The sequence below is a fragment of the Nesoenas mayeri genome, assembly GCF_963082525.1.
Source record: "Nesoenas mayeri genome assembly, chromosome: 4".
NCBI lineage: Eukaryota > Metazoa > Chordata > Aves > Columbiformes > Columbidae > Nesoenas > Nesoenas mayeri.
In genome coordinates, this window is record NC_137540.1 from 64,233,463 (window position 1) to 64,248,543 (window position 15,081).

The window sequence follows — 15,081 nt, forward strand, 5'->3', positions numbered from 1 at the left end:
AAAATGATTTTCGTTTTACAGAGGCCTGAAATACTTCGCACAGAACATCATGGTCATTCATAGCATGGTCCTTATTCGGTTCAGTAGTTTCCAAAAGAAATCCTCTTTAAGTTCAGTAGGAGAATACATTGCTAGTGCAGAATGGTGCTCAAGAATCCCTCAAAAATCAGGGCATCTAGAGATATGTGATCATTTATTATCACAATACAATGATGGACTGTCATGTCAAACTAAATGAAAGTCCAGGAGTACAAGTGAGGTATAGGATAAGCAGTTAAAGATACATCCAAATCATGCTGACCATCACAAAGATCACCTGCACTCCTTTCTTTAAAGCTTCCCCATTTAAACCTCTACTATCTTTGCCCTTTCAAAGGGGCTCTCACCCTTCCACATCATGCAGAAAAATAAAACAAGCCTACATGTTTTCCAAAGGTTTGTTGGATCCACTCTTCTCCATGGCATTCAGAAAACTGGTGAATGTTTCTATGATATTTCTAGAAACGTCTGACTTTCTTGTAAGTTCATATGGCTGCAGTGTTCCTGTGAACCTGCTTTGAAGATCTGTGTGGGTGACAATAGAGTTTCACAACCCTGAGAGAACATGTTTAATGCAAGACAGGACTCATGCGTAAGTCCTCTCTAAACTTAAATACTTATTTTGCAGCTGTCAAATGCAATGGAAGAGTCCTTGGCGTAACAGGCTTATTTTTTCCCAAATGAATGCAAACTTCTGACCAATCACCTTGTTTTTCCTTTCACAGACAGAGAAAGGAAGAAACCAATTTTAAAATGACTGATTATACCATAGCCAAAAGCACAACATGGTAAATCAGTCACCATTTCAAGTGTCTTCCTCTGTGAGTCAGTCTTGCTTTTACCATTCATTTAGAAGCCTTGTTGCTAGCGACTTTTCCTATTACTGTCCTTCTGGAAGTACCTGGCAGCAGAAACAGCAACAAATGATGCAAGACCTCTAATCTCTATTGACTTGCTGTTTACTGTTTGGGCTCTATTGTGCTCTATCATCCTGCAACATTTAACACCTTGTTCTGTATCACATCTTCCTTAAACTGTGTTGGGTATCATGCTTTCCTTAAACTGCCTACTTCCTTTATGGCTGCTCTGTGGCCTTTTCTGCTTTCTGAGAGCAGAAGGATGTTTTAAGATGTGCTCTACTTTTTTATTTTATTGCTGCTGGTACAATTGCTCTCTCTCAATATTTCTTAAATTGCTGTGGTTGCTACAGCAACCTTAGGCCTCTGTAGGGTGTTGCTGCAGGAGGTATCTGATATGGCAGAGACTCCATGCAGCTCAGCTTGCTCTTGTGCACAGAGCTCAAGGTGATTCTCAGCACCTTCTCTCTTCCATCAGGGCCAACTGCTTCAGTAGCTATGCTCTGTCCCTCCCAGCTAGCTTCAGAAAGCAGCTCCCTCTGCCTTTTCTTTTGGCATTTTGAATTCACAGTATCAATATTTGCTGTTACAGCAATTCCTAGGCCATTTGGTGTTAAATGCTTTTTATCTCATGAGCTTGTCTTTTTTGAGGAGCGGCCACCTGCTTTAAGTCAGTAGACTCTGTTTCTTAGGGCCATGTTGAGAGCAGGTGCGGTCTTTTACACACTGTAGCATCTTCCCCAGAAAAAGCGAAAATACATCACAGCAGTTGTGAGAAGGGTCGGAAATGGGTATGGAGGGAAGAGAAACAAGGAGCATGCTCTCATTTCCAGAAACAACCAGGGTTGCTTCTTTTTTCTACCTTCCTTTGCTAGGTAGATGAAGGGAGCACTTTGCTTATGCTTTGATGCCCTCATATGTAAAAGGAAACAGTGATTTATTTTTTTTTAAGACTTTTAAGCTAGTTATGCTCGGCATGGTCCAGGTATTAGTATTTCCAAATACACTTGAAGTTGGCCAGGTCAGTAATTTTGTCCAACAGCTGTTATTCATATATTGAGTATTTCCCTTCAAATGTTAATTCAGAAGCAGACACTTTAAAATACTCAAACAAAAAATGCCCAACACTACTCTAAATATTTATTTATGCTGTATGATATCTTAAAAATGCTCTATCATGTTTAATCTGGCTAATTTTTTCCATTTAGCTATATGTAGAGCCATCAAACGAAACATTTCAAAAAATTATTTATATGAGGATCACCCTATAAGTACAAAACTGACTAGGTGAAATACAAGAATTATCATTATTTTTTACTGCAACAGTAACCATATAATTGCAGGCTTACTGGTGCAAAATAATTTGTATTCAGATACAACAACTCATTTTCAGGGATATTATAATACCAATTTTCTTCAAGTTCTCTGTTCATGGGAGTAGGCATATTGAACAATCTGACCTCCTTAGATTAAATTCAAATTATGATTTCAATGTTCAAACACTTTCTCCTATTTGTCTAACATGCTGAGACACAGGACTTAGTTCTGATTAATTCGTTTGTATACAACAGTGACTTTCTCTGCCGAAGTAATTGAAATTACCCTGGGGCAAACCAGATGGGACCCCAGAACCACATCTGCACTCATTGAGGGTACTTTAGTAAATAATATGCAAAGTATTTCAGAAAAAATATACTACTATCCTAAAAGCAACGTAATGCACAACTGCAGAAAATTGATATTGCTTGACAGTATAAACACCTGTTTTTTCTTTTTTTTTTAGCTTGAGTTGATATGAAGCTATACTAAACAGAGGCTTAACCCCTGCTCCAGCTGTCGTGGTTTGCTCATGAGAATCTGAGAGTGAATCCTCATATTTCAAGGAAATTCCCTAGCAGTCTAAAGCCAAACTTATGACATCCATTCTCCAGCTTCTTTGTGTAAATTTCCAAGTCTGCTTGTAGGCTGAGACTATGGACATTAATTTTTCAGAGTATTTGGGGAAGAACAGACAAGGTAGTAGTATTTCAGGTAGACGCTTTATAGCAGATTTGTCAATTCCCACACTGAGTATGAAACATACAGCTGATTTTTGTCTTGTAGTCTCCTATGTCTAGGTGAGTATCTCAGCTCATGCAGTGCCACAGATCCTCTGGTGGGCTGTGATTACTCATGGCATCTATAGGTGCCACATCTGATCTTCTGACCTGACGTACTTGATGCGTAAGATTGTAACCCAGGAGCACAAATGAGGTGTGCACATCAGCTCTCAGCTCTTCACCTAACAGTGACCTTGCACAGAGGAGCTTTCCCTGACTGCAGTTTGTATCTTTTCTTTTTTATGACCTATCATGAAACCATATCATGAGAAGCCTAAGTACTCATCTGCCAAATTCAGACCAAAATGGCTTTATTGAAACTAAGTGCTCCCACTCCCCGCTGTCCTCACTTGACAAAGCACACGGCAATTAGAAGTCATCTGAAGTTGGTGGGAAACAGGAGAAATCTGTGTTTTGCAGCAAGTCAAACTTTTCAGCCATCCCCATCTTCTGCTCTGGGAAGAGCTTCCCTGAAGCTGCCTGTGGCTGCTTAGCCAATGTAGCTGTCTGCAGCAAACCTTTAGCAAATTCTGCCCAGTTTTACTCAGTGGAACTCTCTTGCTTCACTTACCTAGCTCTTCAATAGACCACAGGGCACTTTGTCACTCAAAGCACTCTCAGTGGCTGTGTGAGCCATTAATCTGCAGATAAAACTTGATCTGTAGGTGCTCTATTTTCTGCATATGAAATCAGAAGAAATCCAAGAAGGTAGATTAGAAGTGGACTATAGCATATTTTGCTCCTGAAAAATGAAGTTTAACCCCGCAGTCATAATCTAGTGGTTTTCTTCCCCTCACTCCGAAAGTGACTCCAAGTCACACTGTGGTCAAATTTGCTTTAATCTGATAGTTTTGAGGACATTTCACTGTTACTTTTTCCCAGATACAAAAAAGATAGTAACAGCGAAGACATGTAGAAAACTCCTCTTTAGAAAAGGAATATTTTCACAAGAGACTTTTAAAAATAAGAATCGTATAACTCCAAAGAAAATTAATGGGGATTCATATTGCCTGGCTATAATCATGCACAGCGCAGGTGCTTACATCCAAGCTAGTCATCTACAGTCTCTTTAGAGGGGCTTTAGTAGAGGAACCATCCCTCTAGAAATGGTCCCTGAACCTGTTTAGACCCATATCGTAGGTGGAGATGCATGTGCCTGTCTGTGCCTGCTCACTGTGAAGCTGGATAGCTGTTGGGTTTGTGACACATATTTGATTTGAAGCATCACCTATAGAGACTGCTGAAGCAGTGATATCAGTACAAGCAGGGCACTGTCTGGGCTTTGGTAAATGATAGTCACAGAAAAATTGAAAGAGGATGTTTCAGTAACATGAGTGTGACAGGCGTCCATACTGATACATGTAAATAAGGCAATTCTGCACGTACTTCCACACTGATGAGTCATCATGGAATTTGTTTGTTGAGATGCCAGAGCACCTGCTTGTCGCTGCTTAAAAATGACTCTTTTGGAAAGAATTTACACCATGAACAACAACAACAACAAATATAACATTTCCCATTTAGACTGCACATGTGAGAAAAGCTTGAGGGCTTTTTCTTTCTTTCTTGCAGTAGTGGAAAAGTTCAGCCCATTCATGTACTGCTCCAAAGAAGAGCTGACAGCCAGCGGCAAAAGTGTTATGAGGATCTCCACTACTATTCAGCACTGCCATAGCAATGTCAGGTGCTTTTCACAATAATATCCATATGGATGCAGCTTGGATTTCCTGATTTTTAGTAGGGAGTAGCTTTAGTATGTTCATTAAAATCCTGTTGATTCCGAAACCATAGTAAGAGATGTGCATAGTTACACATTGCTAGAATATGTTTACTATCATTCTGTTCTAAAGCTGTGTGCTAGGCAAGCTTCTACTAGCAACAGAAGGCCTGTTTTGGCTGTGCTGAGTACCCTTGTCTTTACTGGCAGAAGGAGAACTGAGTGCCTTCTGGAGTCACAGCGGTGTTTTAAAACCTTTTTACATTACATGTTTAGGTGCTGCATATGATTGTAGTTTGCCCCATTGTTCAAACCTGTAATTCTTAGCAGAATAAACCACATTGTCTCACCAGTCCCACTAGCCAACAGTTCAATAGAGAGGTTTTTCATGTAATGGAATAGGAGACTTCTTCAAACACCTCAGTCTCGGCCAAGATTCATATGAAAAACATGTTGCAAATTCATGTAAGAGAATGAACTTCTGGATTCAGTTTCTGAGCCAAAATTAATAAGCATACTTTATAATGTGAATCACTAAATTGAAGTGTCCATGTAATCTCAGACAGGATGTGAGGGATTGCCCCTGCAAATTCTGCTTATACTCTTGAAGTACATGTGAAAGCTTGAACAATTAATTTACTTCCCTTCATTTCAGTTCAAACCCAGCTGCTCCTCTTCTTCCCCCAAAAGGCCAGCCCCAGTTCCCCATTGTTCAATAGCCTGGGTCCTTTCCATATGAGTTTGAACCTTTAGTTATCTTAAGGGCATCACAACATTCAGACTTTCTGTAACAGCCCAAGGAGAAAAATTAACAGAACTTCAGTGCTCACCATTTTGCAACATTGATGGATTCAAACCAAAACATTGACATCCATATCTTTCTTAATTAACAAAACATCTCCTGACTTTAAGAAAGGTAATTAGAAACTCTGCTTAATCACACCTTATCCTTATAGGTTAAAAGTACTCTATTAACTCCTATCTTTGAAGTAGATTTGAGCTCAAGGACAAACTTCGTGGAAATAGAGTTGCAGAGAAATAAACATGGCTTGGTTTCACTGGCCCAGTTCCTCTTACAGAGACTGGAAAAAGTTAGGGGAATTAAAATATGCTGATGGTATATGCCAGGAGCGTTTCCTCTACAGATAAGAAATAAGTGACCACACAGTAGATCTTCCTAGGATCCTTACCCTGGTGCTGGTCATTCATGACCAGGTCCAGAATCCAGATGACACCTTGCTAAAGTCAGAGGTTTCAGCTGTGGGAAGTTCTCTTAGCTTCTTCAGACTATTTCTGAATTTTGAGCATGCAAGTTCCTTAAAATACAACTAAAAATGTAAGGATTTGTTTTCAGTTGACACCATGCTCTAATCTGATCCCTGAGTATACATATGTATATACTGTTAAATGGGAGTGTGTCTGTGTGTGCATGTATGTATGCACAACTATACATATAAAATAATAGTGCCCGTATCAACTGAATCCTTCAGAATACCCTTGAATTTCCACACTACAGAGTTTTGATATCTAAACCAGATGCTTCCAGTACATAGTCTGTATATATCCTAATGATGAAAGATTCTAATTGGAGCCTATAGCTGTATCAGTAATATAAATGTTGCACCAAAATATTTCCAGCTAGTATTCTCCTGGCTGTGAAGACACACACAGACTGTCACTTTAAAAAGTCCTGATCAATTAACAGGAAAAACCCTTCAGAACAAAAGTCTACTGGAGTTATAGTTTTGCTCTATGTGAGGAAGTAGGGCTGTTATGAGGATGAGATTTACACCACCTTTGAAGATGAGCTGTGGAACAATCTTATATTTCAGTGTTAGTAGAAATTGTATTTAAAATGATGTTTCTCAGATGTGGTGGTGGTGACACTCTCCAACTTCATTCGCAAGTCAAACTACCCTAAGCAAAAACTATTCAAGTCTTGCACAGGAGTTCTCTTGACTAAGATTTTCTTCCTGCACTTACAAAATTGTTTGATGTTTGTAAAAAAAAGAAAAAAAAAAAAGAAAGAAATTCACTGCCAGAGACTAAATCATTGTAATGGTCTCTTGCGAATTCAAAAGTATTATGATGAATCTCTGTACAAAAATTCTTTTTCTTTTCAACAATAATTAAGGGAGCATAATTCTGATATTCAGATGAAATACCGAGCCTTGTGAATGTAGACTATGTTTATGAGGCAGTAATCAAGATGTCTCTATTGACTTGAGGGAATGAGGACAATGATTGTGCATTTTCCTAGGCTAGAGGCAGTACTTTATGTGACTAATGAGATAGTCTGCAATTCGAGCCATTTGAGCATGTTTCTCCCAGCTTTACCATGTAACTTCTGATAGTTGTGCCACTTTTCTGGGTGCCCATTTCTCCTTATGCAGGAGTGGCATGTTCTTTTGTAAATTTGTTAATTACAATGTATTATAAAGAATCTTGCAGAGCTGTAAGGTGGGCTTTCTAGAGCTGTTCCTAGGTTGTGGCATTCAGATCTGGATTACTGAAATATTGTAAAAGGTTCCTTTTTTTCAAAGGCACAACTGAATTTGCTTTCCATAGGTGTCACACTTCTTGTTTTCCTTTGCTGTCAATTAGGTGTGCATTGTACAGAAGAGAGACACCAAGAAAATGTATGCCATGAAATACATGAATAAACAGAAGTGCATTGAGAGAGATGAAGTTCGAAATGTTTTCCGGGAGCTACAGATAATGCAAGGCCTTGAGCATCCCTTTCTAGTCAATCTATGGTAAGCAAATCTTTAAAATTCTATCGAGGATCTCTTGCTTCCCTCCTTATTGCTGAATCAGTTCAGGCTGTGGAAGGCTGAAGGGCACAAATAAATTTGGTGAACTCCTTTTTTTAACGTATTTACATTTTGCAGAGGGCTTTATTTTTCATGAATATTTTAAAGGTACCCTTTTGCATCAGAATATTTAAACATCACATTCGTCTTTTCATTTCTGGTTTGGTTTCTCTCCAGATTGTTACAATAGTGTGCAGAAATGTGTTGTTCTTTCTAGCTTTATCATTTGTTTTTGACAATACCTGGACTGTAAGTCTGCTGTAAGGCTGTGGAATATAAAACCCAACAATTCTGTTAATTTTTTTTTTCCTTTACTCAGAGAAAATTCAAAACTCAATTTCTCTTAAAAAATTGCTGACATGGAACAGCAGAAAAGTATCCTTCTGTCACCCGGAATTTCTCTTATTTTCCCTGTGCTAACCACCGCATGCTTTGATCACATAAGACTGTGAGAAAATGTTGGTCAAGTAATGACTAGATTCAGCTACACCACTGACTTAAAATATTTGCCGGCTTTTATGTAGTGATAGTAGCAATGGGATGCAGACTTTTTCTCCTCTATCTAAAAATGACCTATATAGCTCAAAAAAGGGGACATAAACCGTGATGATAAGAAAATTCTTTGGCTCATGAAGAGTTGGTTTTCTGTGGATGGCCACAGTGCAAATAGACCTTCTGTTTTGTGAGTTTTAGCTGTCCTACTAGAGGCCAATGCCTAACCTGCAGTATTTTGCCCACCCTTAAACTCACTCTTGACCTGTACATGTGAAAAATTTCTTGCTGCCTGTTTAGTACCTTTCATGAATTAAAAGCCAAATTATATTCTGGCTTGAGTGAACATAGCTTTAGGATAATTGCAATCACTTATACCAGCAAAGGATTTGATACCAAAATTATTTCAAAATGGACCGAGGATGATCAAACTTGAGCTATCCTAATATCCTCTTGGAGGTTTAAAGAAAATATGCAAACACTGACTGTAATACAAAACTTTTCCCATATATTTTTCAAGGTTCCAGCAACCTGTACTCTTGGGATTTTTTCACCAAAGATGTGGTATATCTGTGCTTAAGAGCTTGTAGATTTTTCTTTCCAGCACTTACCTAGTCTCTTTTGAACTCAGACAAACATTTGTTCTTTAACAAGAGGTAGTGAAGATTTCTGCTGTGTAACTAAACATTGTACAGAAACAGTCATAGGTTAACATGATTTACAAGATACTTCAGTAAACATAACAATGTTGAAGGACGAAAGATCAAATATTTATTGTGAAACAAAAAGTACGCTAAATTCCAATAACTGAATTTTGACCAGCTAGTAAATATTCTTTCTTGTTTTCTTTTTTTCAGGCCAAAGATTAAATTCAAAATAAGCAATACCTTAAAGTGTCTTGTGTGTGATGACAATTGTCATTGTAAATAATTAATTTATTCATTTTGTGCTTCTGAGATACTGTCACAAGGTCCTAAGACTAAAATGTCATACTATATGTGTGTATGAGAAATGTAGAAAATGAAAGAGTAATGTAGTATTCTGCAAAACATTTCAGGCAAAAAGGACACTATTTGAAATGTGCCAGTGCAATAACAATGTTCTGTATACAATGTTTCTAGTGATGCTTATAGTTCACCAGTCTTATTAGAGTAGATGACAGAATTTTTCTTTGAAGAGAAGGCACAGGGGGAGCCTACCTGCCCATTAGATCACGTAATAAATGGCAGGTCATCTCCCATTGATGGCGCCTGAAATTTCCTGCTTGCATTAAATCTTGTGACCCAGCTCAGCAGACAAGAGTCCTGTCTCCCTGTCACCAAGGTTAGTTTTCAGGTCTGTGGTATGAGACAGAAGAAAATGGAATAATCTGAACACTTACATCTGGGTTTAAAATCAGTGTCCACAGAGATAGTCCTGTGAACACATGCGTTTTGCTTATGCAACCATTCAGCTCCTGGTGCCTTAACACCTTAGTACTTTGCAGTCTGAAATGTCCATGTAGACAACATACTTTACTTCTCCTTAGGGCCAAAAGATGAATGTGTGAAGGTAAAGCTAGTAGGTAAAAGAGCATCCAGGAACATTCTTGGGTGCTGCCTGATGCAGCTGGACTGGCCCTTGGCACATGCCTGTCCCATGTGAGCCAGCCCCTTCCCAAACAGCTCCTGGGATAGTTCCAGAGTCACAGTGTCCCGCAGATCAATGTGGTGTGGCCAGCAGCCTTCAGCTGCAAGAACTTTGTTAGGGAACAGACAGACTTCCCAGCAGAGGCATAAGCTGCTCCTTGCCAGCTGGCCTGAATGCTTGGAAATGCTCCCCAGTGTGTTTCATCTACTACAGGAACTGTAGTGGCTAACTGAGATTAGGACATCCTACTCTAGGGACCTTCATCCTTCCTGTTGAAGGTAGGCAACTACGTAGTCAAACCCCACGTATATGAGACTCTACTGAGATTCAGTGACTTAGACACACACAGCTGAACTGTAGAAAATTTTCCAAAAATAATTTCATTGAAACTTAGTATTTTCAGCTGTAGTCTTCACCTCAAACATTACACATTCAAATGTCTGGTGATTCGAAGCTCTGATTCCAGATTGAGCTACTGAACTGCCAGAGTATCTATATTTCAACCTGGGCTAGCACAGCAAAGTCTTGAACCCAAGCCTCCCCAAAATTAATCTAGCCTACCCCAAATAACCCGTTCTTTGTAGTCAGCCCATAATATGTTTCTATAATTAGCCCTGCACAATCCTAAATGAATTTGAAATAATTTCAGATATATTTCTGCAGTGTCTATACTTGCAGACTGCACTAGCATGTTGCAGACTTTTGCATGAATTTCAAGGTGTTATACACATAGTGTTGAAATAATGACTTCTGTTATTGAACTACAACAAGGGCAAACCAAAAAAAATCACAAGTGACTCTTACTATTAACACTAAGGCATATAAAGCTCTTAAACATATTATGTACATGTATTTATTTAATAATTGAAACTACCTTTTATTTGTTTAATTACTACCATGAAAAAGGAACACTGCAAGTACAAATGGAATATTCCTTAAACATATTTTATGTGTTGCCAGCAACAATCCCTTAGAATAACACATTTTCTTTGATTGTTGGTGAACTAGCAATCTGTTTAATGTATTTTTGCTTGCCATTATATACAATAATAATTTGCATCACATACATTCGCATTGTAGCTGTAACTCACATTAGATTATTAGCAGAAATTCATGAGATTTCCTCTTACGAGTCAACTCCTGGCATACTAATGGAAGGGAACAGTTGGAGCTCCATTTCTTCCATAGTAATTACAGCTAGATTTGTGTTTCATTTTTCTGAGTTAGTTTTCTTTTCTGTTCATTTCGTTAATCATACTGTAAGTGTACAAATGGGCTGTAACAGGAACTCTACCTTGCTTCAAGAACTGGAATATTATTTTGACAAGGAATAGTTATGTCATGGTGTATGGGTAATAACACAGCTGTAGCTTCTGTAAATGTTGAGGGGTTTTTGATTTGGTTGTTTTGGACCGGTCTGTCTTTCTAGGCTCTATCACACTCTGTAAGGGTGTATATCAGTTTTCAGAAATCCTGCCTAAGGAAATATTTTGGTGATTAAAACTCAGAAATCCCGTTAGCTTCCTAATTTTAATTGTCATTTCCCTACTTAGCTGGGGTATCTAACATTGATTTCCCAAGGATATTCAGCAGTAATTATTCTGAGAAGGTAAGTACCAATCTGCCATGTCATGCTCTGCTGCAGCCCCCATGTCGGTAGCCAGACACTGACATTCTGTTCACTTAACTAAAAAAATCACTAACCCCTCTAGACAAAGTCAGAAATTCAGTTATAGGCAGGACCCAGACTAAGGTAAAGCGCAGTGCACAGGTTTTTCAGAATTGTTTAATTGTCGTGTATGTGTATTTTACATTGGATTGTGATTGGATAAAAACTGAAAACAAACTTTGGATGAGGAACTGTAGTAAAGCGTGTTTGCACAAAACACTTTGTGGGGTTGTGGCTAAACAGTTATGTAGTCTGGGAAAAACTGAAGATATGGCTGCCCACACTAAGGGAAGCCTAGAGCTCATGTCTCCTGCGTTCCAGATGAGCTGACTCCTAGTTTTTTGCACAAAACATGATGACAGTGCCAACAGTTTTGTTGATACAAATTAATCTGTTTTATTTGCACCTTGCAATCTCAGTGAAAAGTAATTATCTGGCTGGATCAGTCTGGATGGCATTTCAAAACTCTTCAGAAAAACCTGCATTTCTCCATTGATTTGAAAGCAAAATTAGGTACTTCTTTTGGTTGCATTGTCCATTCCCCTTGATTCCTCCCTCACCTAATCCCCAGTTATAAGAAACAAGATTTAAGCTTAGGAAGGTAGTCTGGATCTGATCTGGTGTACTTTTGTCTGGAAGGGATACGCACGATGAAAAAACTAGGGAATTTTATAAGTAAAATACTTTCATTTTTTTACAAAGTACCATCTTATATTAAAATAATGTAGGTGTTATAAATTTTTTTTTTTTTTTGGCTTTTCAATTAAACAAAATATTATGTCTTTTAATTCCATATATTAAATCCCAAATCCATACTGAAAAACATATTTGGAAGAAATTCTACTAATTACAACTTTTTCATGAGTTTGTGGAACTATCCCTGACCAGAAGTGCTGATTTTCAAATGTTAATCATCTGGACCTTAAAGATATATAAAAAAAATAATATATTGGTAAATCTCCCAACAGTTCCTTGAACCAAAAGGAATACTAACCAAGCACATTAATCTTTCTTTGAGGAATTACATCATGAAAGAGAAAAGTTGGCAACTCAAAAAACAACATGAGGACTAGAAAGCCCTTTTGTTTTACACGATAACTTCACAAAGAATAAATGAGGTATAGGTAAGCCATCTGTCATCAGTTAAATTCCTGTGGAAAGAAAGAGAAGAGGAAAGAAAGTAAACCTTCTGTAGTGGGTAATTCTGCTGCTCTCCATCAGTAACGCTAGCATACACAAGTATACAGAACAGCTAATATAAAACAAGGGTAGCATCTCAACTCCAAAAGATCTATATTAAAAAGCTTTTTGAGGTTCATGCATCTTCTCTGAGCTTTATTAAATTTAGCTTCACAATCTCAACTTATAAATCATATTATTTGAAGTATGAACTGTCTTTCATAACATCTCACAGAAAAGAGTCATTCTTCTGTAAATGCTCATAATAGCTTGGAGGATAACAGCATTTTTCAGGAAGAGCTTGGAGTTGATTTATAACCTTCATTTTAGAAATGAAATTGAATAAATGCTTAAAGATATGTGAGCCTTGTAGCCAGTTTTATCACCATTACAGGCATTTCTGATAATAGCAATTCCTTCTTAAAATGAAAAGCAGTCCTTTTTTTATCAGACCTTTCGTATGTCATGTGTCTTTCAAACACAGATGAATGAGCTGTAGAAATGTCAGCTTCTAACATGGTCCCACCTTGAGACTACAACATGCCCCTCTAAGATTCAGCATTTTATCCATGTTTATCCTTGCCCAAATATCTGAGCATCCTGTGGGCAAAAGGAGTAGTGTTCCTGAAATAATTCAGATTTTAAATATCTTTCTCACAACACACATTAGGGCTGAGCCAAGAGCCATGTTACCCCCTATCTACCAATGTGGCTAGACTTTTCATTACATGACTTGTCTTCAAATATGAGTAGATCTACTGGCTTCTCTGAAAATAATACAGCTTACCACAGAAGACAGAAGTTTTTTGAAAAAAAAGAAATAGATATATATATATCTATATATGTGTATTTATATATATATGGAAATGGTTTCCCTGCTGATGTGGAACAGAAAAATCTGAAAAATAATTTGGACCATTCCTCAAAGCTTTTGGAACACAGAAGTGATCTTATTTTTAATAGCCTTGCTTAAAGCTGTTATACCCCTTCCAAATTGTCAGAACAATTTCAAAGGCAACAGAGGGAGAAGGATGAAGATTTACTTTTGTCAGTTTATAGGTAATTTTTCTAGTATAGACAGAACTATATGTTTGATATATTCAACAACCCATAAAGAAGTGTTAGCTGCATTCTCGATGTGGCTTTATATTTTGATGTATTTTTCTTTCTACTCATCAGTCTTTAGAAATTATGTATTTCATAAGACAGACCTACAAAAGTACATTATTGCTACCAACTAGAGTAAGACTAAGTTTCAAATCCAGTGAAAACTGGAACAAGTGAAGAACACACATTGTAGCAAAAATGTTAATGCATTTCTGAATTCACCTAATACCCCAAACTGTCTTCAGGTGGAAGGGCTTGTAAAAAAGAGAAAAAGCAATGCTGGAGTGAATAAATTATTTGTTCAGTCTCAAGTGTTGGATGGGTTGTGTAATGTACACACACACACACACAGAAATGGAAATTATCACTTCTGTGTGAAGTTGCCCTTTCTAGAATAGGCTGGGAGTAGAACTGCCCCACAGCACAGCTCTTCTCAGACTGGTGTCAGAAATGTGCAGAAACCTATAAACTCAGGGAAGCAAGCACATCTCGCCAAGTGTACTGCTGGGTGGAGCTGAAAATAACCAGTCAAGGAGCATTAATTACTCATCAGAGATACCAAGTGGAGGTGATTCAGATTGCTCTTAGGTGAGTTTGCTTAATGGCTGTGGTGTTGTGGCTGTGTAACTCACCTTGACACAGTAGGCCTAATCTGGAGTGAAAATATTTCATAGGAGGTGGAAAATTTCTTTTCTGATAGATAATATGACCAGCTTTCTGAGCTTCATGACACTCCATGCTAAAGGCTGTGAGTAAACTCCATGATCTGACAAAAAAATTACATGACATTTTTGGAAGGGAGTAGAAGACTTGTGGTGTTTCCTGTTAGGATGCAGGTTAGGTGCTTGCCATTAGCCTGACTGCCTCTTCAGCAGTAAGGTGTCCTGCCAAAAAGGAAAGTCAGGCTGTAATAATCTCGATTTTAATAGTATGTGGTGGATCCTCAAAAGGTCATGAAACAACAGATCCTGACAAATGTTCAGTTTTCCTGGGGAGTGATAAAGAAGCTCGATGTTCTTAGCTCTCTTTGGTTATACCCAGCTGCTCTAAGCCTGGTTTATGGGAAGCAAGACTACGATGTTACTCTTTTTGGCTATGTCTATGCTAGTAATTTAAAACTGGATTTTCTTCCTGAACATTTCTCAAACCCAATCTTTGATGCTGCTAAACATTTTTAGACCCACTCCTAGCCTAGCTGTGGGCTGGGGCATGAGCACCATCTCAGAGAAACTCCAGGAGCAGCCCACTTGCTCTCAGTAGGCAGCTTGCATGCCATCACCCTGTTTTGAAGCTGACAGTTTAGAAGTCCAGGCATAGACTTTTCTGTGCCATTTGGTCTTGGTGCTGGAGAACAGCCACTGTTTATTAATAAAATTATCATTTATTACTTCTTTTGTGGATCTAACTGGGGTTGTGAACCCCAGACCATGTAATCCTGGGTCATTCTGGATATCTATTGGGCTCTAAGATTCCTTTCCAG

At 38.1% G+C, this 15,081-nt stretch overlaps 1 protein-coding gene across 2 annotated transcripts in view; it reads left to right on the top strand.

The window, feature by feature from the left end:
• STK32B (serine/threonine kinase 32B) overlaps nt 1-15,081 on the top strand; it is a gene marked incomplete at both ends in the record, with an annotated part of 168,015 nt that overhangs the window by 28,423 nt on the left and 124,511 nt on the right. For both annotated transcript variants that reach the window (XM_080344188.1, XM_080344189.1), the window contains one exon: nt 7,317-7,468. In XM_080344188.1, the coding sequence (XP_080200314.1) occupies nt 7,317-7,468 (152 nt within the window). The remainder of the gene's footprint in view (nt 1-7,316; nt 7,469-15,081) is intronic.